We start from the raw sequence: 25,824 nt of genomic DNA on the forward strand, positions 1-25,824 counted from the left end.
GCCCAACAGGGTTTAATGAATACAGCTTGAATAATTCACTAAATTGTTTGTTGCCTTTCTAGGAAGTTTTAGTAACAACAAAACCCAACAAAACACCCTGAATAAACAAATAACAGTATATCTGATTTGCAGAGTTGTTCAAGATGCTTGCAAATTTTGCACGCTCAAAGGTGGTGGAAGGAAGGGAAGGCTGGATTTGGGGGATAAGTTATTCACTGTAAATTACTTATTCAGTTCTAAACTCCACACAAACATAAAGGTAAGGAGAGGAGGAAAACAATGAGTGGAGAGAAAGGGGGGGGGGAAAAAAACCAGATGGGGAGGGGAGAAGAAAAAAGAAACAAGGAAGGAAAGCAGCCAGCAATGAAATGATTGTAGCCCATTTTTTGCGGTGTGGTAGGAACATCCTCCTTATCAGCTCTGTTATCATCACCTTCACTGAAAAGGTTCTTTATTTAAAGGCGGGGAGGGGGGAAAAAAAAAAGCCCCAAAAGGTGGCTGGGAACATGGAAGGGAATGGCTAATGCAGCTGGAGTGGGAGCTCACGCTCGCTGCAGCTGCTTCGTATGCGCGGCATCAGGCCGAGCACGGCAATAGAATTATACGAGCCCCTGAAGAGCCCGGGCAGGATGGCAGGGAAACTGATGTAATTACTGGCATTATTGCCATTAAAGCAAAATAATAATTTTAATTACAGCAAGGGCTTTTGGGCCTTGCCCTGCTCCTCCCTGCCCCTGCTCACTGTGCAGCACGGTCTGGATCCAGGCTGTGTAATGGGACAGGGCAGTGATAGTCCCCTCCTTTCTCTCCCCCTTCCCCGCCAAATACTTTTCTGAGCAATTAAGAAAAAAACATTGTAAAAGCCACGATTTCAACTCCATCACCATTTTAAGGGTGGAAACAGTGACCAGCAGCTTGTGAAGGCTCAATCCCAGAGGCTGCTCCCTGAGCAGAAGGGACTGCTGCTGCTGGCAAGTGCCCGCCTGCCTCCCAATTACAATAAATTGGTAAATCAGGGCCGAGCTCAGGAGATGCGACACCTGCAAGCTGGACTGTAGTTGACTCAACAATGCTGTGTGCTGCCTAGAAACTTCCCTGTCCATTTTTAAACTCCTTTCCCACAGCCCTGCCTCTTACTTGGTGGATGCTTGCTTGAATTCAGGATGAGATGAGCACACTGGCAAGGCGGATGGTTGTGGTTACAAGCCTTTTGAAAACAGACCTCTGTTATAATTACTATGTCCTCATCAAGTTAGATACTTTTTTTGTGGTGCAACTGTCATTCCATGAATGGTTGGGGTGCTGAGTGGCAGTCTCTGGCCCATAGGCTAGCTGAGGCCAGCTTTTTGCTGGAAGATCATAGAATTATGGAATGGTTTGGGTTGGAAGGGATCTTAAAATCTTCTAGTTCTTCCAACCCCCTGCCACAAACAGGGACATCTTCCACTAGACCAGGTTGCTCCAAGCCCCAACCAACCTGTCCTTGAACAGTCCCAGGGACAGGGGGTTGTAATCCCAAAATGTAATAAACATTACTTCATAAATCACTCTGTGTTAAATATAACAGGAGGGATGAGGTGGGGAGAGCACCAAAGGAGAGAAAACCCCAACAGAAATCTCCCGAGGTAACACTCAGCCAAGTAACCAACAGCGAAGTGACCTTTATGCCAGCATGTGAGAGCTACTGATGCTCCAGGACCAAGAAAACGCCACGGATGGTTTCAACTTGATCAGTAAAGCTCAGGATATTGGGGGGTTATGAGGGAAAACCAAGATGGTACTAGACTTGAAGTTTGTTCACTCTGTAGTACAATTTAAGTTTGAAAAACCCTCTATAGGATCAAGCTTAACCATTCTCCCAGCACTGCCAAAGCCACCACTAACCCATGTCCTCAAGTGCCACATCCACACAGTTTTTAAATCCCTCCAGGGATGCTGACTCTACCACTGCCCCGGGCAGCCTGGTAAAGGCAAAGGGGAAGTTGTCTGGAAACCCCAGAAGGTCTCCTGCTTGGAACTGGGACAGGAAAGCCCAGCAAGCACCCAGGGGGAACAGTCCACCCTGATCTCACCATCACACCAGGGTACCACAAAACCAATACAGGGCCTTGGCTCCACTTTGCTTGCTCGCTTCACCTAAAAGCACTGAACCATGACAATCCAACAACTCTGAGCTCCCTACAGATCCAGTCAAATGGAAAAAGAGATTAGATAAAGCAGATTGGACTTGTCAGAAACTGAGGCATGGCCACAACAGGCTTGGCAATAGATCTCTCCTTGTTTAAAAGCCAAACCCTGAGACTCCCAGAAACGTGGTACCCTGGGGTCAGGTGAGGAGGGTGAAAAAAGAGAGGGAGCAGGAGATGAAGTACAAGGGATGCATTCAGGAGGAGAGCAAACCCTGAAGGTCAGAGTAGCAAGCACATGAGTGGCTAACTAATGTCCTGCAGCAGCACCACGGGGCACAGACACAGGCACACACGTCCTCGCAAACTGGAAAGCCATAAAAGTCTATTACAGCAAATCAAACAGCAGCCAGCATGACAGCCATTAGCCTGAAATGAATACATGAGAACTTAATGAGCTCTGTCGAGGCCAGCTTGGTGAAATAAGTTGCCAATTCTAGCAGGATTCCCCTTTTCTTTACAGACTTGAGAGCGCCCGTGCCGCCTCGGTGCCTTTTGACAAGCAAATCACGGGGCGCCCTTGCCCAGACAGGACGGACGATTACACTGCAGCAATATCCCTCTCCCGACACGGGGCCTTCCCTCAGCTATTCCAGGCAGGTGCCAGGGATGCCATTAAGACACAACGAGCTCAGAGCACCAGTGGCATCAGCCTGACGCTGGAGTGATTCAGAGCTGCTGTGGTGCGGAGGAGTTCGCAGTTAAACTGGGCATCCTCTCCCCCCTCCCCACACTGGAGAGGGATCACAATCTGCAGCCCATGCCCAAATAAATTCCCATTCTCACACCAAGCGGACCGCGTAAAACACCAGGATGAGTATTTAGAGGCAGTATTGTTTTTAAAGGTCAGTTTACTTCATGTTCCATTTATTTATGCACACTCTTCTTTTGACTTTCCGAGCGCCACACAACAGCAGTGAGGTTTAAATAGCCTTTCGGTTGCTGCTCCATTAGCTACGACAACTGCGAATCGATACATCCATTTATCTCAAAATTAAAAAGAGAAAAACCCTCATTAGCTGCCAAATCTGCACAGAGCCAGTCTATTCAAAGCCACACTTGCTTCTTCTCTCTCTCTCCAGGCTCCAGCCCCTCTTCATTCATTATCCACAGGCCCTTCGGTTTGGGCTGGGTGCTCTTTGAGGCAGATTTTGGTACCTGCACCCTCACTGCTCACCCTGAAGCATGGGGTGACCTGAGGATACTGTCACCCCCTACCAGGGCTGGTTCCCCTGAATGTCCTCTGGCACATTCCACCTCCAGCTTTGACAAGCAACACGGAAAACCTGTGGCTCAGCACAGGTCTCAAAGCCAAGCAGACACCTCCTTGAGAGCCATGCCACCACACACAGCAGAAGTTTACTGCTGATATCTCCTGTGGGCTGTAGCCCTTGGATGGTCATCTTTAGGTGGTGGGACCCCATCTCCCGCTCTCACAGTGCCCAGCAAGGCAAGGCAAGGCTCTCTCCCTGGCAGAAGAACAGAAGTGCCTCCAGGATGCTGGCGGAGCAACGCATTTATGGCTCATTACCTCTGATCGGTGCCCTTGGTTAAAGATCACGGATAGAAACTGGAAACTGGCACACGTCGCCTTATAATTAGATTAGGCCAAGCTCCAGAAGAGCAGAGCTCCCAAGGCCAAGTGCACAGCAGCCGCATGGGGGGAATAACTGGGATTGCTGTACCCCAAACAGCCGGGTGGTCCTGGAAATCCCTCCCAGCAGAACCACGTCCCACGTACAAAGCAGTGTGATGTGCCAGAGAGGGGTTCTAAGGTTCAGCCTCCTGTTCTTTTATTTACTTTTATTTTGAGGAAGTTCCCTTTCCTCAGCCAGCCTTTATTTTCTACATACCAGGACATGTAGTGATAGAACATGGGGGAATGGCTTTCAACTGAAAGAGAGTAGGTTTAAATGAGATATTGGGAAGAAATTATTCCCTGTGAGGTGAGGAGGCCCTGGCACAGGTTGCCCAGGGAAGCTGTGGCTGCCCCATCCCTGGAAGTGCTTAAGGTCTGGAAGTGCTGGATGGGGCTTGGAGCAACCTAGGATAGTGGGAGGTGTCCCTGCCCATGGCAGGGAGTGGAACGAGATGAGCTTTAAGGTCCCTTCCAACCCAAACCATTCTGGGATTTCGATGATTCCAAACTAGCACGAGGGCTTAACACCGACCCAGTTGCCCAGGGGAGACAGAGAAACCCATTTCCATCTCTTTTTACCAGAAGGCAGTCCTCTGTAGCAGAGGAACAGCAAAACTGGAGATAAATCTGAGGGCAGGAGAGAGGAGAGTGTTCTCCCGCAGTCCTACTGACATTCCTGCTGCTTTGCAGACCTCTGCAGGCAGAGCAGCATCGGGAGGACCAGCAGTAAGGCAGGACAGCCCCCTACCAGCCCCCAGAGGCCCAAACAAAGGTGAGAGCGAGGGGTAGCTCGTGTGGGTTCGGCCAAGTCGTTTCTGCACCGCTTGTGCCTTAAAGAGCAGCAGAACTGGCTCTGACCCACTGTCATTCTCATAGGGAGGTTTCAGATGACTTGGCACAAAGATGAGACTGAAACTCTTGGCTCATACATCACGAGAACTCTAATGAAGAAACCTCATCCTTTCAGCAGAGGGACGGGGGGGATCAAAGCCCAGCACAGTAGGGCAGCAGCAGCTGGCATATTAAGTACACCATGGTAACACAATCCTCTGTACCTCTCAATTACCAAAGCTGCTTGATTTCACACACATAATGCACATGTGACCTCACCCACACCTCGAGGTATGATCTGGGAAAAATTGGCTCTGCCCTGGCACTGGGGTACAAGAGGAAGACGTTTCCTCCACTGGGGGATGTCAAATGCCCTACTAATCCCCTATTTCAAACAGAATATCCTGACTTTCTCCTCCTAGCACCAGCAACCACATCTTTCAAGTCTAAATTCACATTAGACCTGTAAGTTCCTGGTCTTTTTCTGCCAAGCCAAGCTGCAGGTGCAGCAGCATTCCCTGATGGATGAGTGGATGTCACCTCCCTTGCAATGGCCAGCACGGAGAGCAGCAGAAGGTTGTGGAAACTCTGCCCTTGGGGATATGTAACACTTGGCTGGACAAAGCCCTAAGCAACCTGATCTAACATAAAAATTCTCGCTGGTTTAGTGGGAGTCTGGGACAGATGATCCCCTGTGGCCCCTTCCTACCTATTTTATTCCAGGGACATCATGGGACAAGTCCTGCTAAGGAACTGTTAAAGGAAATCACCAGCCAGGGCAGAAGCCTTTGGGCAGTACTCTGACAGAATTCAGGAATTTAGAGAAATAGTTATTCCTGCCACAGGTCACCTCTGTGACAAGAGCTGCATATCCCCCCTGCTCAAAGAAAGAGGAAAAGACACATATTCTCATTTACACCTGTTTTCAAACTTCCCATTTGTCGTAAGAAATATTGTCACCAAGGCTGCACAAAGCTCCAAATCTCCTCTTCCACCTGCCTTCCCCCAACACCATCACTTGGCTTCTGCCCATTTTCACACAGCAGTAACCTCCAGAGGTTTAATCCTCCTCCAACCCCACGAGGGTACAGGGCAGGTCCTGTACATCGGCAGCCCTCACATACAGTCAGCTCTGTGCTGGCAACCATGCAGCAAGAGTGGCCACTGAGAGAAGAGCCAGGTGCCAGGCTGCAGGGAGAGGCTGTGCTGATCCCTACCTCTGGAATGCGGACGCTGTAGGGCTGGTTGTGGAACTGTGGGGCGTTGTCATTCACATCTCCCACCTGGATGTTGACTGTCCCTTTGATTACCTGCAGTCACAAGGATAAGAGCAGGGTTATGTGCCAGCTTTATGTGCACCTTTAAAGCCTGCAGTTTGTGGCTGTGTTTTCTGACTTGGCTTTGGACCAAGGAGTGACCCCACTCCCCAGACCCTTGGGGGGTGATGGAGAAGGTCCCTTGGTGACCCACACTCACCCTCCCTGCTCCCCTCCGTCCGTGCCACAGACCATGAAATGAGAAGTCACACTCACCCCTTGGCTGTCACTGACAGAAAACTCAACCGTGAATTCTGACTTAGTCTGAAAGGGAAAGAGAAGAAAAAACACATAATTAAAGATACTGTAGCGTTTATCTGCAGATGGCAGGCTTGGGACTTTTAGCCAATATTATTACACACAAAATGCTTTCTGGACCTTCCAGAAGAGAAGAGGCGCTTGAGTGCCATTACCTGAGTTGGAAAGGAAATGCTGAGAACTCTGGATGCCAGTGGGGCTCCCATGTATCCCACAGGCACAGAGAGATGCTCTGTCCTGGCTCAGAGGGATGAAGGGACCAAGGAACTGACTTCCTGACTAGCAGCTGAGCATTTAAACAGACAACTAGGCTCAAGTAGGTGAGAGGAGCCCACTCTTTAACCTTCTGCAGGTGCCAGCAAACCCCAGCTCTCTCTGCACACCCACCCAGCCCCTAATGCCATGGGCTGACTGCTTGGGGCAGCGAGAAAGAATGAGTGGAAGGGGGAGAAAAGCAGTTTTCCACTCAAGGTGTACTGTGATCTGGCTCCATCTTCACCTGCAAGACACAGAGATGATGCAAAAAGAGGAAGAAGTCCGAAGTAAAAGCTCTGTAATTAGTTTTTGTTTGAGATGACAATGCAACACAGTGTCAGTGAGGACTTCTAAATCTTGCTGTTGCTTTCCCAACTTATCTATCACATTGTTGGGAATACTAGGATAAGTGCACGGTCTGTAGTAAGAACTGGCTGAAATCCCATGAAAGTGCCTGTACAGTCCTCTCTGCCCCTTAGTGCTTTAACTACATTAACAGCTTGGTCTGAAATGGGGATATATTAAAGTCACTGGGGTGAGGGACAAGTGGGGAAGGGGACTATTTTTCTATCAGGGCAGGGGGATATTGCCAGTGGAGGCAGACTTTATCTTCCTGGCCTTTCTTAACCACCAGGAATCATTTCACTCATGTTTTACCAAGGAATCCTGCAGGGATGGCCAGAGGACTCAGGCCACCACACCTACCTGGTACCTGACCACCAGCTGGTGTTTTGTTCCCCTCCAATCCTGACAATCCCTCCCTCATCCCGCATCCCTTCCCACCTCTGGTGTCCCTGCCCTGTCTGAGCTGCTGGAGCACAGCAACTTGATGTTTCCAAAGCATCACTCAGGAAAGGCTGGAAAGGAAGCTTGAAATGGCTCTCTCTGCTGCAGCTTTGGTTGATTTATCCCTAATGAGATCACTCAGGGACAGGCAGCAGCCACCAGTGCCCAGAGCAGGAGCTCTGCTTGTGCCAGGGCAGCAGTTCCTCTAAGAGAAGGGTTTATGGAACAGCTCCCCAGAGCATGCCCTCCTCCTGCCCCCACATCTGCCCCCTCCATCCAAACAGCCAGGAATCCAAGCCTTTCCCAGGTCCTGCCTTGGGACTTGTAGGTAGAAGGAAGACCTGAAATCCCGATGGAGAGGAGGAGATCCTCTGCTCCCTGTGACATCCCACCCTGCTGCATCAGAGCCTTTCAGCCCTCTTTTCCCCCTACTCATCCATGAGGGACAACACAATAGGGAAGAAAGTTAAAACAGGAGATAGGAAACAACCTGTTGAGCATTTGAATTTTAAAAATTTAATAAAATAATCAGAGAAATCTGCCACATTAATTTCTGTCTCAAATTATTTTAATAGATACTTCTTTAGCCTCAAGGTCTGTCTTTAAAAAAAAATGTTTTCCTTTTAATCTTCCTAGAAGTAAAAAAAAAACAAATCCCAAAACTTTTAAAAATCATTTTTCCTCTATACATTCACTCCTTCCTCTTGTTCTCTATTTCCCTTTTTCCTGCATTATTTACCTTGCTATGACTCCTTCTCCCTTTTCAAGCCTCTCTTTTTCTCTCCCATTGTGCAAGGTTTGATTCCTTGCTTTTCCTTCCCCAGTACTTTTCTTGCATGGCTTTCTCTCCCCCGACTTTCTGATCACGTGCATCCAGGCTGCTGGTTCTCTGCTCCCAGCCTGCTGCCCACCTCCATCCACCCCTTCCCTCCCACACCGTCCTGCTTCCTCCACCACAAATTGCTATTTACACCTTTCCCATCTCCTTTAGTCCTTTCCCATACCCATACCAAGCCATGCACTGGTCTGTCTTCACCATCTTCCATGTATTCTTCTGACTCTGAGCCTCTGGGATGAGCTGATGGGTGCAGGCTCCTCTCCCAGCTGAGCCCATCCACGAATCTGAGCTGTGCTCAGCTCCTTCCCTTCCCAACCTCCATGAAAAGACCCCTAAAATCTATTGATTGCCCTCCCTGGCTTAAGGCTGGCATCATGAGTAGGGGGAAGCAGGAGGCATTTGAATGAGGGAAGATTTATGACTCATGCCAGCAGCTGTTGGCACGGGGAGGCGGAGGGGAGAGGGGTGAAGAAAAACACTTCATCTTCTCAAAGCCTCGTTCTTAACGCTGTGAAATTGGGTTTGCCCTCCCCCCCACCTCAGCCTGAGCAGCATCCACCACCCTGCTTCCTCCACGTCCCAACCTCTGGTTGGCTCTGACCGGGACCACCAGTGCCTGAGGTGTGTTAATGGGTTTGACCTTCACCACGCTGCTGCTGGCCAAGGAAGGACTAAATACAGACAACACAAGCACAGGGGAAATTAAGCACATTGCCCAAGTCATAGAGTACTTTCCCAGTCTTCCCAAGCTCCTGTCCAAGTGCCTGCGCTGTCCCTTCTTCCTCGCTCCAGGAATGCAGCAAGGGCCAGGGATTTAGTAAAGCAGGCACCTGGATGGGATCCCATCCTTGCACACCAAAGCTGCCATGGAAAACAGGGGTGTGAAACAGCTTCGAGGCAAGAATCTTGCCAAATTTAGCATCCAGCAGCTTGAATCCACAAGAGGATGAAAAGTCTTGATGAGATTGAATAAGCAGGGACACCTCACATCTCTTCACAAACTGTTCTAAATAGCAAAGGATTTAATTTAAATAGAGCTTTAAAGAGAGAGTCCATAGATTTCCCTGACTGTTGGAGCATCCTGGCTTTCTGGCAGATCATCTCCATTTATTATTTCCTTTCCTTCCAGAGTCGCAGATATTATTCTGGCATCCAGGAAAACCAGCAAACCAGATCAAACCAGAGCTCCCTGCTTATTCCCCATGTCCCCATTGAACTGGTGACAGTGACAGGGTGACTAGGGATGGGGGTACATCTGGATTCCCAACTCCGTGTGGGAACAACACCCATTTCAGCTGCAGAGCCACCACCTATCTGAGCAAAGAGGGTTTTTCCCTCCCCTCAGCAGAGGGTATTCTCAGCATTACCTCTCTGTCCAAGGGCTGACGGAGCCACACGACACCGGTGACACTCTCCACGGCGAAGAACCTGCTGGCCTCCTCCCCGACCACGCCGAACACCAGCGGGTCGTTGTCCAGGTCCCGGGCCAGCAGCTGAGTCACTGAGGAACCTGGGAGAGGGGGAGAGGAGAGAAATCATGAGCCAAATTGGGCAGGGAGGGAGAAATCCCAAAAACATTCAGCACATCAGAGAATGCGGGTCTGTGGAAGACCTGAAACCATCCCCAAACTCTTTTCCCATGGCGCTACAGTGCTTCAAGGGGAGTCAGGTTGTGCATGGTCTGACTGTTCTGTGTGGTACAGACGAGCTGGACCACAGATCCTCTCTTTCCTCATCCTTATCAAAACAGAAAGTCATCTTAGTCCAGCCCAAGCAAGGCCATTTCTGGCACAGTGGAGGAACCCACACCTCTTCTGGGAAAGCACTGACCAGCCTCCCTCACACTCTTCCCTGCCAAGGGGCACCACCAGCAGATACAGCAACAAAAGCAAAGAACAGCCACCACCCCTTTATTTCAGACCCAGAAGAATCTTCTTGAATCATTTTTGGCCTCTCCATGACACCTCTGAGCACCTTCAAAGCCTGCCATGTCTAGCTCACCATGGGTGGTTGCCTGTTGCCCACCCAGCCATTTGCTCTCCGTGCTCTCCTCAGCAGGATGGGGGAGCAAATAGGAGGAAAAAAGCTGGTGGACAAGGATGGAAGATCCCCTTGGTTGCCTGGCCTTGAGGATGGGGGGATAAGGATGGGAGATCTCCTCGGTCACACGGCCTTGAGGATTGGGGCACATACTCTGCATGGGCCAAATTTGGCAGTACGAGAGCACTCAGATCACCGGGCCAAGCAGAACAGAGGCCCAAATTTCACCCATCTGGGAAGGGGAGGGAAGCTCCAGCAGAACAGAGGGCAAAAGCAGCAACGCAGCTTGGAGAGTAGAGAGAGGCTGGGCAATTACAGACCAACAGGCCCGACATCAATCACAGGGGAAATAATGGAAAAAGCTGATACGAGATTCCATTAATAAGAAATTAAACGATAGGAACATAATTAATGCCAGTCAACACGATTTTATGGAAAATAGACCTTGTCAAACAAACCTGATTTTATTCTTTGATGAGATTACAATTTTGGCAGATAAAGGTAACTGCAAAGAAATAATAGACTCCTACAAGGCATTTGACTTCACCCGCCATGACTTTCTGATTAAAAATTTAGTGCCCTACAGCACTGATGAAGCACATTTGAGTGAGGACCTAGCTGTCTGGCAGGTCCCAAGGCCACCCACCTCATTGGGTGCCATGTAAAGTTGCTGTTGGTACAAATTCAGGCGACAAATAACAGGAATGGCAAATAACAGGGAGGACCAAGCAGCCAGGAGAAGCCCTTGGTAACTGGGGCTTGTTTGGTAAATATTTGCTTTTATGACCCTGCTCCAAACACCTTCAAAGAAGGCTGGTGGGCCACAGCTGCAGTGGAGAATATCCCAAAGCCGTTCTTGCAGGTATGGGGGTTCAAGCATGCAAGATGCACGAGGTTCCTTCCATGCCCTGTCTGGCAGGGCCACAATGCTCTTTGGGCACGCAGGAGTAACTTTTATAGAGCTGGTTCTGCCAAGGCTGCAATTCTACAAGTTGCTGGGCTGGGTGGATCCTCAAGACTGGATGCAAGAGGAAGCCACAAACTTTCAAGAGCTAGCAAAAGTGCTTTTCCCTTAAAACAGGATTTAAAAACTTGATCTGCCTCATCTCTGACTAAGAAGAGTGAGATGACTCGGGTCGTCTTGAGGACAAAATGTAACGTTTAACGATGACTCTTTCATGAAAGCACAGCAAGACTCAATGTCCCGACCCAGACAAATTTCTCTTTGGAGAAGGAATAGTAGTTGCTTTAAAAAGAGCAGCTAGAATTAACCACTGGGAAAAAATTCCTTCCACCAACACGGGTGCAAGTGAGTGATGGGTCACAATCAAAGACATTTTGGACAAAGACAAAATCCAAACCCGTGATCAAACTGCTCATCTGCAACGCTCTCATTTCTTCAGTGCAGCCAACACCATAGAAATGAAGACCCTACACTTTCTCAAACCTTGGAACCTCAATATAAAACAAGGTACTAGCTTGGTTTTATGCTGGAGGACATCCAAGGTCATCCTTAGCAAAGGTTCCTTTTCCTCAAGAAACAAGAAGACTCTGTCAGTCCCCCACAAAAATGAAAGCCAGTAGTGAAGACAAAGTAAATCCAGGGTCATGCCTCTTTATTCTGCACAATTTATCTTGCACCCTTTACATCCCATTCAAACCCTCCCAGATCAACAGGCTATCTGCAATTTCCTTCAGAATGGTAAACATTTCAAACTCCAAGAATTCTTAGTTGCACCTCTGGAAGGGAAATGATCTTAAAATTCCTGCTGAATAGGAAAATCATGTGCCACCCAGTTCTAATTATAGCTGTGCTTATTGTTTGTGTGCTGCAAACCCAGTTGTACGACCAATCAATCAATCAGCCAGCAAACAAATATTTAACTCTCCTCTCTTTGCATTACAGCTACTTCTCACTGCCAGGGAATTTAGCCCCTAAATTCAGGATAACCTGGAGAAGGAGGCAAGGCATTTCCGGGCAGAGCACAACATCCCACCTCCAGTTCCTGCACCTGTCAGCCTGTGAAGTCAGATCCCTGTGAAACAGCACTCTGGGATCAACCCCCCTCTGCTCCCAGAGGAGCAAAATTAAGGATGGATTCGGTGGGTAAAGGAGGAAAAGGGAAACACAGCAGGAACACCCTCAACTTTTTTTCAAAAAACTTCATTAGGATACGGATAGGGCAGCTCAGAACTTTAAAGTGTGAGCTGCACTGTAACAGAGGAGAATTCCATCCTAAACAAACCCTCACAATTGAGATACCAAATTCTAAGAGCTCTTTTTCCCATTCCCTTACCCCTCCATCAGGCAAGTAATCACCATCCCACCTTCAGAGCACCTCCAGCTTGTTACAGGAAAAAAAAAAAGGATTATAAATGTCTAAAATATGGATCAAAATAACAAATTAAATAGAAGATAATAAGAAATAGAGCCTGAAATAAGAAGTGAGACTTCACAGTTGGTTTGTTCCAATTTTTCTCGCAAGTTTTACCCCAAGGGAATCCTAAGTTTAGGAGTGTGGTATTAAAACTTCACCACTTCCACCACCACATGAGAAGTTTGTGTGAGCTGCCTTCCACCGATTTCTTCAGCACCAATTAATTGTATTTATTTCTTTTATCCTACTTTCCCCCCTCTTCATTTCCTGCACCAACAGAAAATGAGTAGACTGGTTGGACAGCACAAGGTAAAGCTCCATAGCTGGAGCATCTGCACCAGGGCCACCACTCAGCAGAGCACCAGAACTCCCATTTTCCAGGGTGATCCCAGGGAAGCTGCTGTTGTCCCACCCGTAGGTGAAGCCAGACCAAGGCAAGCCCCAGAGGCAGCAATACTCAGCTCCACTCCATACCCTCTTTCATGGAAGCAACAGTGGAACTGCTCTGGGTCTTGGCATTCCCAAAACCCTCCAGTGTCAGAATCACTGGCAAATCATCGAGAAGCAGAGGGTCCTGCTCAGACAGGCTGTGTAGAGCACCACATCTGTCAGAAATCCCTCTCAGGGTGGCTCACAAAGAAAAACACCTTCCCATCTCTCCCCGGGGTCATGCTGAGGATGCTTTTCAAGCCTCCTCCAGCCCAAGCACCGTCCTGGCTCCAGCAAGGGCTGAGGAAACAGGGACAAATTATCCTTCTGCAGTGCAAAGTTATAGGCTCCATTTGTTTCCTCTCAGGAATCAGACAGGGCAGTTAAGTGTCTTGATTCCACCAGATAATCAGAATTTATCTCGTCTCCTTTTGCCTTCTTTCTCTCAATCACAGCTACTTCTCCCTCTTTCTCACACGTACACAGATTTTCTTCTTTCTCCAAGTCTTGAACTTTGATTGACCTCAGGAGCTTGTTTTTTTCCTTGTTGTTTTTGCCTCCTGTTTTGTTCCTGCTTGGATTTTGCTATATTTCTTTTAGTTTGGCTGCTTCATGGGGTCTACTTTTCCATCCTATAGAGGGACTCTTGTCTCAGTATCCTGCTTGCAGGTGTAAACCTCTATATTTTTCTTGCCCTTCCAGTTTGCCACGGAGGAAAGCAGGAAAAGGGGTTATGCCCGCCCCAGTTCCTCTACATTGGTTTTGCTTTCAAGAGGGGGATGAGAGAAGAGAAAAAACAAACTCACTCTCTGGGAGGATCCTAGAGCTCCCTGAGGGCTGTGGAAGTACTGACTCTCAGGGTCAAGGAGGGAGTCTGAGAATGAACAAGCTGCCCAAGCAAGATGCTGACACAGTCCAGACAGGAATGGGCTGGGGTGGGATGGAGGGCACTGGGATCCAACAGAAGGGGAAGGTTTCTAATTAGTTGCTTAATAAGCTTCTCTGTTAAAAGGTCTGATTCATACCCAAGTGGAGTTAATAGGAATGTCTCTGCTGACTGCACTGGCTTTTGGGCTCAAGACTTCAGGCATCAGCTACACTTTCATATAAAAAGCATTTTAATCCTTGTTTTTAACGAGTTAAAAACTGTTTCTCCTTGGCTCCTGAGCTCTGGGTTGTATCTGCGGGCACAGTCACCACAGAGCTTATTGGCTGCCACCAGAGCTGCCACCCAGCACCATGGGCACTCAGCTCAGGGACCAGGGGCTTTGCGGGATTTTTCAAGGAGCAGCAGCAAATGGATCAGAGGCCCCAGACACGCTGGGGAGGGAAGCAGGAAGGAGACAGCCCTGGTACCAAGAGCAGTGTTTGTGGTCCTCCATCAAAGTCAAGAGCTGGCACAGGGGGCCCTCAGCAGCCATTCAGCTTCTCAAACCAGCAGAAATTTTGTTAAAAATCATCTTAGCAACCGCACCCTGCAGCAAGGCATCCCCTGACACAAAGGCCACCGCCACACTTTTGCTCCAAAGTAGCTGCCAGAGCATTTCCTTGGCTCCCCCTCCTTCCTTGGAAAGCAGATGGGACAACCTGGTCCTGCCTTCCTGCCCCAGTCATCCCAGCACAGGCATCTCCAGTTAGCCCAGTTCATCACAGCAGCCTGGCCTCTGATACACTTGGTGGCAGGATTTGATCTTGAAATTCCAACCCTGTTCTTCTCATTTGTCACCTGTTCCCTTTTTTTACCTCCAATTCGTTTTCTCTTTAAACTTTCAGGAAAAAAAAAAGAAAAAGAAAAAAAATAACTAAGAGGGGGGAAAGAAAGCCCTTTCCCAAAGACTTTGAAAAGAAGAAACGCCAATATTTCTGTGCTGCTGAGCAATCTCCGAGCAATGGCAGGGAGGGGAAAGGACAGTGACTCCCTAGCAAAGAAAGTAAAGCAAAATCTAGTTTCGAGCGGGAGGTCACAGCAAGTAGAAGCTTCTTCCATGTTTGGGATTACTTTCCCGGAAAGGACAAATCCAGAGCTGGGGACGGAGCGTGCACAGGAGACCTCACTTGATGTGCAGGGGGCAATGCCAGCGGGGGGGCTGGGAGGGCAACCAAAGCACACCTGGGATCAGGAAATCTCTTGCAGGCACCAGGGTGTCTCCATCTCCATTCCTGCACCCCTTGGGTGAACAGTAATAGCAGAACTCCTGCCACACAGCTGGGTTGAGTTTAAACCCTGGTCAACACCACTCAGCTACACTCAGGGTTACCTAAAAGCACATCACAGGTACACGGGCATCCCACTCATCCACCTCCAGGCCTGTCTCCAAGCTCATTCCGTAAGCACAACCTCAACAGACACTCCCTGACCTCCTTCTCAGAAAGGGCTCAACCCCTTGAGCCAACACTTCCCAGAAGGACTCAGCGAAGAAAGTTTCCACTCCTACAATTCAGGCTGAGCTCAACGTTACACGTTTCTCTTCCCAGATGCTAATGGGGAGTTATCAGCTTTCCCCTCCACCGAGGCTGCCTCCACTACAATTACCACACTGCAGAGCGAGTCAAAAAGGGCAGGGAGACACCAGCACCTTTGTAAAAGGGTCTCATAATAAAGAAACACGAAAAGAGCAGCTCCTGCCATCAGAAAAACAGGAGCTCTTCACCAATGGTGGAGGGGGGGGAAAGCCCTGGAGCAGCTGGTCCAGGAACCACGTGCACGGCTGCCGTCAGGTATGGGAGAGGAAGGAGCCAAACCCAGGGGTGACAGGGAAGAGGGAAAACAAATACGTGCAGTCAAAACCATTTCTGAGGGAGTTTATCAAGCTGGGAAGTGAAAGGCACAGCAGAGGAGTTTTTCCTAGTTCCTCAGATGCTCAGAGGCGGAGCATTTTTTCTGCTGTATTTAGTTATTTAAGTGGGGAGTCAGTGTGAAGACAGAATCCATAAGCAGATCTGGCAGGCAGTGGTAAACCTCAGAGAGAGGCATCGCCTGCCTTTGGTCCCCCCAGCTCTCACAGAGATGTTTAAAAGGGGTTTTAAAGCTGTTTAAGAGGCAGGGAGCAACAGCAGGTAAAGAAGAGCCAAGTGTTTGTACTGAGGGCAGCCATACAGAGGGTTTGTTTGGTTTACTTGGCTGTTTACTAAGCACCCTGGTTAACTTTATAAGACAAATAAGAAGGGGGAAAATATAAAAAAAAAAATCAACGGCATATGGAAATTTCTAGACATTGCCATTAAAACAAACAGAATTCCGAGGCTCTGCTGGTAGATGCTGTGCACGCAGCCACTGGGTGCTGGCATGAACATGGGCACAGAAGTGGCATCCTTCCAAATAAAGTCAACACTGACATTGACACAGGTAAGACAGAACAACCGCCCTCCATCAACCTTCAAACAGGTCTTACAGCAACCCAGATATCAGACAAGCTCTCCATGTCCACTTTTAAACATGTGGCTTCATGCTGGTGGTGTGTGTGTTCAGTGGATGGAAAGGCTGGGAGAGCTGGGGTGTCCAGCTTGGGAAGAGAAGGCTCCATGGAGACCTGAAAGACCCTTGCAGTGCCTAAAGGGGCTCCAAGAGAGCTGCAGAGGGACTTTGAATAAGGGCAGGAGTGACAGGACAAGGGGGAATGGCTTCTCACTGCCAGAGGGCAGGGTTAGATGGGATATTAGGAACAAATTCTCCCCTGTGAGGGTGGGGAGGCCCTGGCACAGGTTGCCCAGAGAAGCTGTGGCTGCCCCTGGATCCCTGGAAGTGTCCAAGGTCAGGTTGGAGGGGGCTTGAAGCAACCTGGGCTAGTGGAGGGTGTCCCTGCCCACGGCAGGGAATGGAACTGGATGAGCTTTAAGGTCCCTGCTGACCCCAGTCATTCCATGATTCTGTGGATGGAGGGCACAGCCTTTGCTCACTCACTGGCACCTCCTTGGGCTGGAGACAGGGGTTTATTAATCAGAACTCTCCAACCACACTGGCACATTGCTGCCAAAATCACTGATACTCCTCAATATTGCTCTGGTATCTCCAAATCTGTCTGGGGAAAAGGGATTAAAAGAAAATGCTCATCTCTGGGCAAACCCCCTGCAAGCAGCAGTGTCACAGGGGTGCCTTGCCTCTCCTTTCTCCCTGCCCGCTCAGACTAGGATCCAGCAATTCCTGCCTTCCATTTCACTAAAAACCCCACAGGTTTTCCCTGGGACAAGAGAGAACACAAAGACTAGGTCAAAAACTCAAAGGAGTTTTGTTTCCTTTTGTCTGCCAAAGAATAGACTGCATCAGCATGAAGGAGGGAAGTAAATACACTTGCATCCATCCAAAAAAACCCCCAATAAAACACCCAAACACCCAGGAGAGTAAAATAAGAAAAGAAACACTTGTAAAAGGAGGAGTCTGGGTTTCTTAAGATATTCCCAGTGTGAAAAGGGTCCCCACACTTACAAAAAACCCTCTTAAAAATAATTTCCTCTCCAAACTGCCTGGGAGCCTCATAATTACCAACAATGATCACAGACCCATTCATTTCATCCTAAAATTAATACATCATGCTCGGAATGATATCGCATTAATTTATCACAAGATTTATGAAACTTGTACTTTTTTTCTAATGAGTTTTATGCAAATTCTGCTCCATCCATTGTTTGCACCCTTAAAAAAAATATGAAAAAAAAAAAGTTCCCCTTGCAGAAGCTGCTCTGTCAAAAAGTCTCATTCACTTCTATTGATATCTGTCCTTCTCTCCTCATCCCCACAACAGAATGGGGAAGGAGAGGAGCTGGTTGCAGCTAGGATGTGATCCTGTTCCCAAGCAGAGCTTTGCAGGTGAGCCAACCATTCAAGGCACTAAGTTTTCAACTAATTTTAAAGGAAATTAGCTGGTGGTTCACTCGCACCTTTGTCTGAGAAGGGTCAGAGAACAGGGCGAGCAGCAGGGAATTGGGAAATTGAAGTATTTACACTTTCTAGAGTGGATAGTCAACGTTTGGTAAACTTAGAGAATAAATACAAAAGGTGGGAGGGAGGAAAAAACACCAAGGGAAGGATAAGCACTGAGCATCCTGGAGTTATAAAGGGGAGACCACATGAAATTAACTCAATATTTTATGGCAGAGCATAAATTGAAGACTGAATGCACAAGATGTCCAGGAAAGCACTCAGTGCCTGAAAAATCCTGAAGCTTCCTAAAGACCAGGGGAATTCTCAGGAGCACAGGCAACACTGCAAAACGGGGAAGACAATGTCCAATTAAACCTGGGCAGGTTTATTGTCTTCCTTTCCAAGCACTGCCAACAGGAAATCAGACTGAGATCTATATCCATACCCACATAGCTCCACCCACGAGACCAGGGAAGGGGATTCTGGAAAAACCCCAAATATCAGGTGCAGCCTCACTCCTTGGAGCTACCCTCCCGTGACTAGCAGCTGTTCATGAGACACATGTAGAGAGGTGGGAGGAGGCAGGATGGAGCAGAAAAGAAAAGGACAACATAAATCTGAGGTCTGCAGTAACATCCCAGCAGTGAAATCTACTGAGGTGTTAAATAACAGCAAAAAAGCCCCAACGTCGTTGCCTTGGGGCTCTTAAAAGTGGTCTGGAAAAGCTGTCAGCAAACCAGCCCTGGAATAGCAGCACTGACTGGGTGAGATCTAAACCCCAATTCTGGCAGCTCTGGGGAGCGGAGAGGAGGATGCTCCCCACTTCTGAAGGCAAACCCATTCCCTCTGCTTGGCCAAAGACCCCCACGAGCTCTGCTCCACATATCTCCTGCCCATCTATGAAACAACCTTAACACCCTCCCCCCTAACTCCTCAAGGAAAACCTACCTAATGCAGTCTTGATTAACATTTCTGACACAAAGTTTAAACCCTAAATCCACAGAATATCCTTTTCTAATTAATTTTTGAATTCAGAAACAGCACAGAAAGAATAAGGGATATTTCCTTTGTTCCTTCCTGCCTTGTCCCCAACTCACTCCAAAAAGAAAGAAGTTAATTTTTTACCTAACTCAAAGGAAACCCTGTCACAGGTGCCAGTGTGGAGGGAAACAACACCCAGCCTCCATGGCAAGTTAGAGTCAAAGATGGGAGAAGGATTTGTACCACAGAAAACACAGCATTCCTGCAAGTTTCATGAAAATTATAGATAAATTACGGAAAGTTAAGTGTTCCTCCTTAGGGACACAACCCTTTTTCTTTAAAAGACATGGTTGAGAGCTGTCCCATAAACACAGAATCCCAGAATAGTTTGGGTTGGAAGGGATCCTAATGACCATCTCATTCCAATAATCCCCTGCCACGGGCAGGGACACCTTCCACTAGCCCAGGTTGCTTCAAGCCCCCTCCAACCTGGCCTTGGACGCTTCCAGGGATGGGGCAGCCACAGCTTCTCTGGGCAACCTGTGCCAGGGCCTCCCTACTCTCACAGGAAGCAGTTTCTTCTGAATATCTAATCTAAACCTACCATCTTTTAGTCAAAGCCAGTCCCCCTTGTCCTGTCACCCCATGCCTTCTGAAAAGTCCCCCTCACGACTATGAACCACTTTTCTTGGGACAGCTAAGGGTCCTCATGGACATAGCAAGGAGACCTTCCTCCCAGAAGTTTCACTGACTGTACCCTCCCTTTTTGACCACCCAGAGGTGCCTTGCCAGCTAAAACCAAGGAGCAGCAGGGATGCTGAGCATCCCTAATTCCAGAGGCATCTGCCAGTTGGACACAAAGCCAGCTGAAGCAAGCCATGCACTCTCACTAGGAAAGACTGGACAATGCTTGCCTAGAATATAAATTGAGCCAAAATGTGCCATCAAGACAGATGAGATGTTGCCATCTCTCCCAGAAAAAAGGGTCCAGAGTATGTGGAAGACACAGAGTTACCGTATGTCCAGAGAGCACCAACCAGCTCTGCTGACTGAAATCAAATCCTAGTTCCAGGGATTAGTTTCTCCTCAGTGGATGCAATAAACCAACAGGAGCTGCACTGGGATCGTACAGGTGGGGGTTACCTCTCCTCAGCTTGGAAAAACAGGGGTACGTGCCCACTGTACAAGAAAGAAGGAGGGCAGAGGAGATCAGAAGATGAAGGTGACCCACAATCCTCAAGCTTTCTAGAAATATACCAGGGCAAAAAGAAGAAAAACAGGACTCCAGAAGTCTATTTAATGAGGTGTTTTGCTACTTGGCGTAAATAAATGATTTATGAGTAAGGTGACACACACGGTATTTTGCATCTTAGCCAGACAAGGTAACATAGCTTTGTGTTAATTAGAAAAGAGAAGTTGTTCTGCAATTAATATGAGGTCAGAGATAAAGCTCATTAGGTTGCAATGGCTATGGACCAGGTCCCAGGACTGCCCTGGCACTGAGCAGGACTGCAGGATACCCGTAGGGTATAAGACATCCCCAGAACAGTAAGGTAGCAATGCTAATGGAGAAGTCACTAAATGATTTGGGTTGGGAGGGACCTTTAAAGGCATCTAATCCAACCATCTACCACAGGCAGGGATATCTTCAATTAGATCAGGTTGCTCAGAGCCCCATCCAACCTGACCTTGAATGTTTCCAGGCATGGTGCCTCTTGTTCCAGTGCTTTACCACTCTTATTGTAAAAAAAATTCTTCCTTATATTTAAGCTAAATCAACTCACTCTCAGTTTAAAACCATTGCACTTTGCCCTATTGCAACAGGGCCTGCTAAGAGTCACACAAACATCAGTGCTGAACTGCTTTCCTCCACCAGCAGCCCTGTCAAGTTTGAGGAGCTGATCAATATGGATGGGTAAAAGAAGAAAAAAAAAAACAACAAAACAAACCCGTCAGCAAATTACACTTGCACAAGTGAAGTGCGAGCTGGATTCATTCATGTCTTGTTTGAAACCTCATCTGTGCCTTACAAAAGCTGAAGCATCCCCAAGGCTCTCAGTCTCACAGGGAATACAAACCCTTCCGTGCTGCACTTGCCTATGGCCCAGCTGCTCTGCTCTCTGAATGGTTCAGGGAAACCGAGATACATAGAGCCCAAATATCACAGGGTGTTTTGCTCCAGAGTGTGCTTTGGAGCAAAGTCCCAAAGCCAAAGGAAATGGTACCAGCGGTCAGGTTTTTGCCTGCAGACTTCAGATCTGTAATCAAATCGGCCTTGGACTGTCACTGTAACTCTCTGAGGTTTCAAAACATGTGCTGGGTGATGAATTCTGTCTTGTTATAATGAAGATGCAGCAAAATCCCTTCTTGATTTATCTCTCCAGAGCTGAGTTAGCACCTCTTGATCTCCAAGATAAGGCTGCAGTAAAAACAAGACTTACAGTAATGGGCCAGGAATTTGAAACCCAAGGCAGCAGTTTTGGAAAGGCTACATTTCCTGCTCCTCTCTCCCCTCGGATCGTAGAGCTGTGGAACGATTTGGGTTGCAAGAGACCTTACAGACCATTTGGTTCCAACCTGCTGCCATGGGCAGGGACACCTCTCACTAGTCCAGGTTGCTCCAAGCTCCACCCAACCTGGTCTTGAACACTTCCAGGAATGGGGCAGCCACAACTAAAGCAAACAAAACCTTTAAGAGAACCAAGAGAAACAACCAGGTGCTTGAAGTCTCTCCTCAAAGGCGACAGCCCGAGAAACACAACACGTGCAACTCATCAAGCCCTTCATCCATCGGTCCCAGACTCGAAGCACAACCCAACTCCTCCAAGCGCAACCCAACTCCTCCAAGCACAACTCAACTCCTTGGGGCCGGCAATGACTGTCACAACGTGGACGGAGCATTTCCTACCATGCCTCCCTCTTCCTCCCTCTCAAATGCCAAAGAGGAGGTGGGGAGAGACTTGGCAGGTGGTGCCTGGGTATCTGAGGCACGAGCTTATCTGCGTCACCACAGTAAATTGCTTGTTGATAAATGAGGCTATTTAGGAGCAAGTGGCGCCAGTGTTGCTGTTATTAATGACACCAACGTGGAGAGACATTTAAGAGCGGCCCCACGTTCCATTGTCCTCTCTCCTGTGAGTAATGGGGCACTTCAGCTACGGGGCTTCAAAACTAGCTTGGGTTGTTTAACAACAGAAACAAGACCGAGGGAAATGGATGAAGCTCACTGGGCTGATGACTCCAATATACTGATAAAGCCTAGCTCCTCTGGTAGGAGCTGGGCAAAGCTCCAGTCCTTAGATGAAATTAAACCAGACCCAGTGACCAAAGCTCTTCCACTCATCCCTGCAAGCTCCACACACAGTGCCTTGTTCTCCCAATCTACGGTCCTGTGCAGCAAACCCACCCAAATCAAAGGGAAAAGCCAAGCCACAACAGCCTAAACTGGAAACAGCAGCGGTCCAGCTGTACTTGCAACACGTGGTACACCCTGGAGCACAGTGAGGGTGGTAACTGTTGAAGCCTGGGAGGCTTTCACAGGGCCATTGCCTCACTTTGGACGTCACAGATGCCTAAGCATGGCCAAGAGGACAATGAGCAAGAAATAAAGAGGCTGTTTATTGCAAGAGGAAACCTTGGAACAGAGCTCCGCAGTGGCTGGTGGGAGTGCAAAGGCAGAGCGTGCAAGCACACAGCTGTAAACTTGTTTCTGAGTTAATATACCCACGAGTGTTTTTCTTTTCCTATGAAAGCACACTCTTCTGCAAACAAACATCTGGAGAGTTCTGTTACAGCTGGACCATTATCCCCAGTGACTAAAGCATTCAATTAATTTAGCCTTTCTCATTTGCGAGTTGTCTGCAAATGGACTCGGATTTGCAGGAATTTATTTGTTATTTGAATATATTCGGTGAATGGTTTATTAAAAACATATTTCAGGCAAAGGATTTCTCATAAATGCTCCTACAACTGTCGCTCTGAGTGTTGGCAACTGACTGCTCACACCATGTAAATGGTCACTGTGGTCAGGTGGGAATGCCTTTGCATCTTTATGGAATGTAAACTACCTCCAGAAAGAGCTTTCCAAGCGTCTGTGGAAGCACCTGCACAAAAACAAATCCTCACACAAACACACAGCATCCAGCCTGCCTGAATTTCCTCAAAAAACCACAAACCAGCGTGCCCAGAAGTTGTCACAAAGGGAACAAGAAGAGAGTTGAACACCAGAATTAATTGACTTTATGCCAAACACCAGCAAAAACATCTCTCAGTCACTTCCGCAGCACCTTGCAAGAATCCACAGGGCTCCTGATTCAGGATCCTACCTGCCCAGCTGCCTTTTGTCTCAAAACCCCAGGAAACACTTGCTGCAGGAATTTCAACACAGCAGCAAGAGAAACAGGGTGAAAAAGGAAGCAGTGAAGGGCTCTTTCCAAGACTGATGTTATCCCTCGGGCATGCAACAAGCCCAGACTCCTCCTTGACAGTGTACAACTGTAGGTTATACAGTACCTGTGACATGTCTGAAATAAGAAACCTGCTACAGGAACAGTTCTGGTCTTCTACTAGACAGGACAAAGAGGAATGGCTTTAAACTGACAAAGGTTAGGAAGAAATTCTTCCCTGTGAGGGTGTCGAGGCCCTGGCACAGGTTGCCCAGAGAAGCTGTGGCTGCCCCATTCCTGGAAGTGTCCAAGGCCAGGTTGGAGGGGTCTTGGAGCAACCTGGGCTAGTGGAAGGTGTCCCTGACCGTGGCAGAGGGGGGTTGGAATGAGATAGTCTTCAAGGTCCCTTCTAGCCCAAACCATTCCAGGATTCCCCATGGCCAAGGTGACCTGTGACAAGTGACCTTTCTGCAAGCTGGGTCAGAGTTGCAAGGGGTGGCTGAGCCCACAAACCCCTCACCTGGTATCCAGATCAGCCAGTGCTCAAAAAAACCTCCCTTAGTCACATGTAAAACCAAATAAAACTTCACAATCCAAACTGAAAACAAAACTCCATGTGAAATCCCAGCTGCTGGGTTGTTTGAAGGCAAAAAGAAAGCAATCACTGAGGTTTCACAGACTGTTCTAAAAGTGGAAATTTGTGAAGAGAAAAGTGATCCAATAAGTAACAGTTTCAGGCTTTTTTTCTTTCAATTGCTCAGGGTAAAGATTTTCAAAGCTTCTCTTTCCCCTGAAGCCCTGATTGAGGGAGAAATGGGTATTGACCACCAAATTCAGCATCTCCTTGCTACTTGTAAACATCAGAGACCCCTCTGCCCTGACAGCTGCATCATGTACTTTTTTTTCCCCAGCCCCTTTGGAGCACCAGCCTCCAACTTAGGCAAATCCAGTCCCTTCAGAGCATCTCAGAAAACTCCTGTCCACAGTCAGACATTTGGCCCCTTGGCTCTGCAGAAGGACCTCATGGCTCCCCATGACTGAGTCTCAGTGCATCAGATATGAGAGGATGAGCAATCCTGCAGCCGTGGGGACATGGCCCCAGAGGCTGGAAATCTCCACTGCACGACACACAGCTGAAAACCTCAAAAAAACCCTCAAAATAAACTCAATCCACCACTCCAACCATGCCACAGAGGCATGCAAGAAATGCACCTCTTTTCTCCCTTCCCATTATAACACAGCCATTCTTCTCTTTCTTCTTTGGTTATCCTTTATCCCAGCCCTTGTCCTTGACAGGATACAGAGAGCACCCTGGCCTAGGTAGCTCCCATAAATTCTTCAAATTTGGGCTGAGATTATATCAGTGGTTATTAAAGAGTGCTAATAAACCTTATCAACCAAGAGTGAATGTAAAAGGAATAAGGGAAGGATTTTCCTAGGTCTGAAAGTGTAAGAAATTCATAACTAACTTAATACCTGTTCCAATAAGAGATAACCATGGAAAATCTATTGTAAAACTAGTTTGACTCTTTCCATAAGCCAAAAAAAAAAAAAAAAAGAAGAAGAAGAAATGTCAGGACCGGAGGGAATGGCCTGAGGTTGTGTCAGGGCAGGTTTAGGTTGGATATTAGAACAAAGGTTCTTCCCCCAGAGGGTGGTTGGGCACTGAAGAGGCTCCCCAGGGCACTGGGCACAGCACTGAGGTTGACAGAGCTCAAGTGAGTGTGTGGATGATACTCTCAGAGATATGGTGTGACTCTTGGGGAGGGTCCTGTGCAGAGCCAGGAGTTGGACTGGATGAGACTTGTGGGTCCCTTCCAACTCAGCATATTCTGTGAAAAAAAGAGACACTGGGGGTCTCAGCCACTACCCAGAGACGACACTTCCAGGCTCCAGACCTGCACCTCCTCACCCCAGATATTTTTAAGCAGTTGTGCAAACCACCTCCTTCTCTTCCATCTCTTGCCCATGACATAATCCCAGGCTTCTCAAGCTTTGGGATGCCTGTACATGCTCTCAGCTGAGGATGTTGTAACCCCTCACGATCATGCCCCCAGGCTTCCTGCAGCCCCCTCGCCCGCAGCGGCAGCCCCTGACACGCCCGTGAAATGACTGATGAGTCGGCGCCTTGTTTTTGAGCAGCTCACGTGCCTCCCCTGCACGCAGGATGACAGACCTTGGGAACCTGGGTATTAATCTGGAGATTTATAGTCAAATCTGTCACGGTTGGGGAAGCTTTTTTCCCCCCAAGAACTCTGCCTGAAGGTCGCTCTTCCCGGGCAATAAGCTCAAAGAAACTTTCTCAGCCACCTTGGACCCCAGCAAAGGGCACAAGGGAGGGCAGGGGAGGGGGACAGCCACTGGATAACGTGCCCGGCCTCGGGCTGCTCAGGCAGTCCCACAGATCCCATCTGCTCAGTGGGAAAGCATGTTATGCCAGCAGAGCCCTGCCTACAGCTTCTCACTGGGGAGGAAAACCCCCTGCAGGTGTGAGAGCCCCCCACCCTGAACTCCTCACATATCCCACATCCTCAGCATACTGGGTAAAGATACATAGACACAGCCAAAGCCCACCATCCAATCCAGCACAAGTCCCACCTGTGCACGTAGAGCAAAGGTGAGAAGTTTGTAAAACAATCTCCTC

General features: G+C 48.3%; 1 protein-coding gene across 1 annotated transcript in view; it reads right to left on the minus strand.

The window, feature by feature from the left end:
- CDH23 (cadherin related 23) overlaps positions 1 to 25,824 on the minus strand; it is a 194,783-nt gene that overhangs the window by 139,715 nt on the left and 29,244 nt on the right. Inside the window, exons 4-6 of the mRNA XM_032695417.1 lie at positions 9,477 to 9,619; positions 6,189 to 6,236; positions 5,874 to 5,966 (exon numbers count right to left, since the gene is read on the minus strand). Of these exons, the coding sequence (XP_032551308.1) occupies positions 5,874 to 5,966; positions 6,189 to 6,236; positions 9,477 to 9,619 (284 nt within the window). The remainder of the gene's footprint in view (positions 1 to 5,873; positions 5,967 to 6,188; positions 6,237 to 9,476; positions 9,620 to 25,824) is intronic.

Source organism: Chiroxiphia lanceolata, chromosome 8 (genome assembly GCF_009829145.1).
Source record: "Chiroxiphia lanceolata isolate bChiLan1 chromosome 8, bChiLan1.pri, whole genome shotgun sequence".
In the NCBI taxonomy this organism is placed as follows: Eukaryota; Metazoa; Chordata; class Aves; order Passeriformes; family Pipridae; genus Chiroxiphia; species Chiroxiphia lanceolata.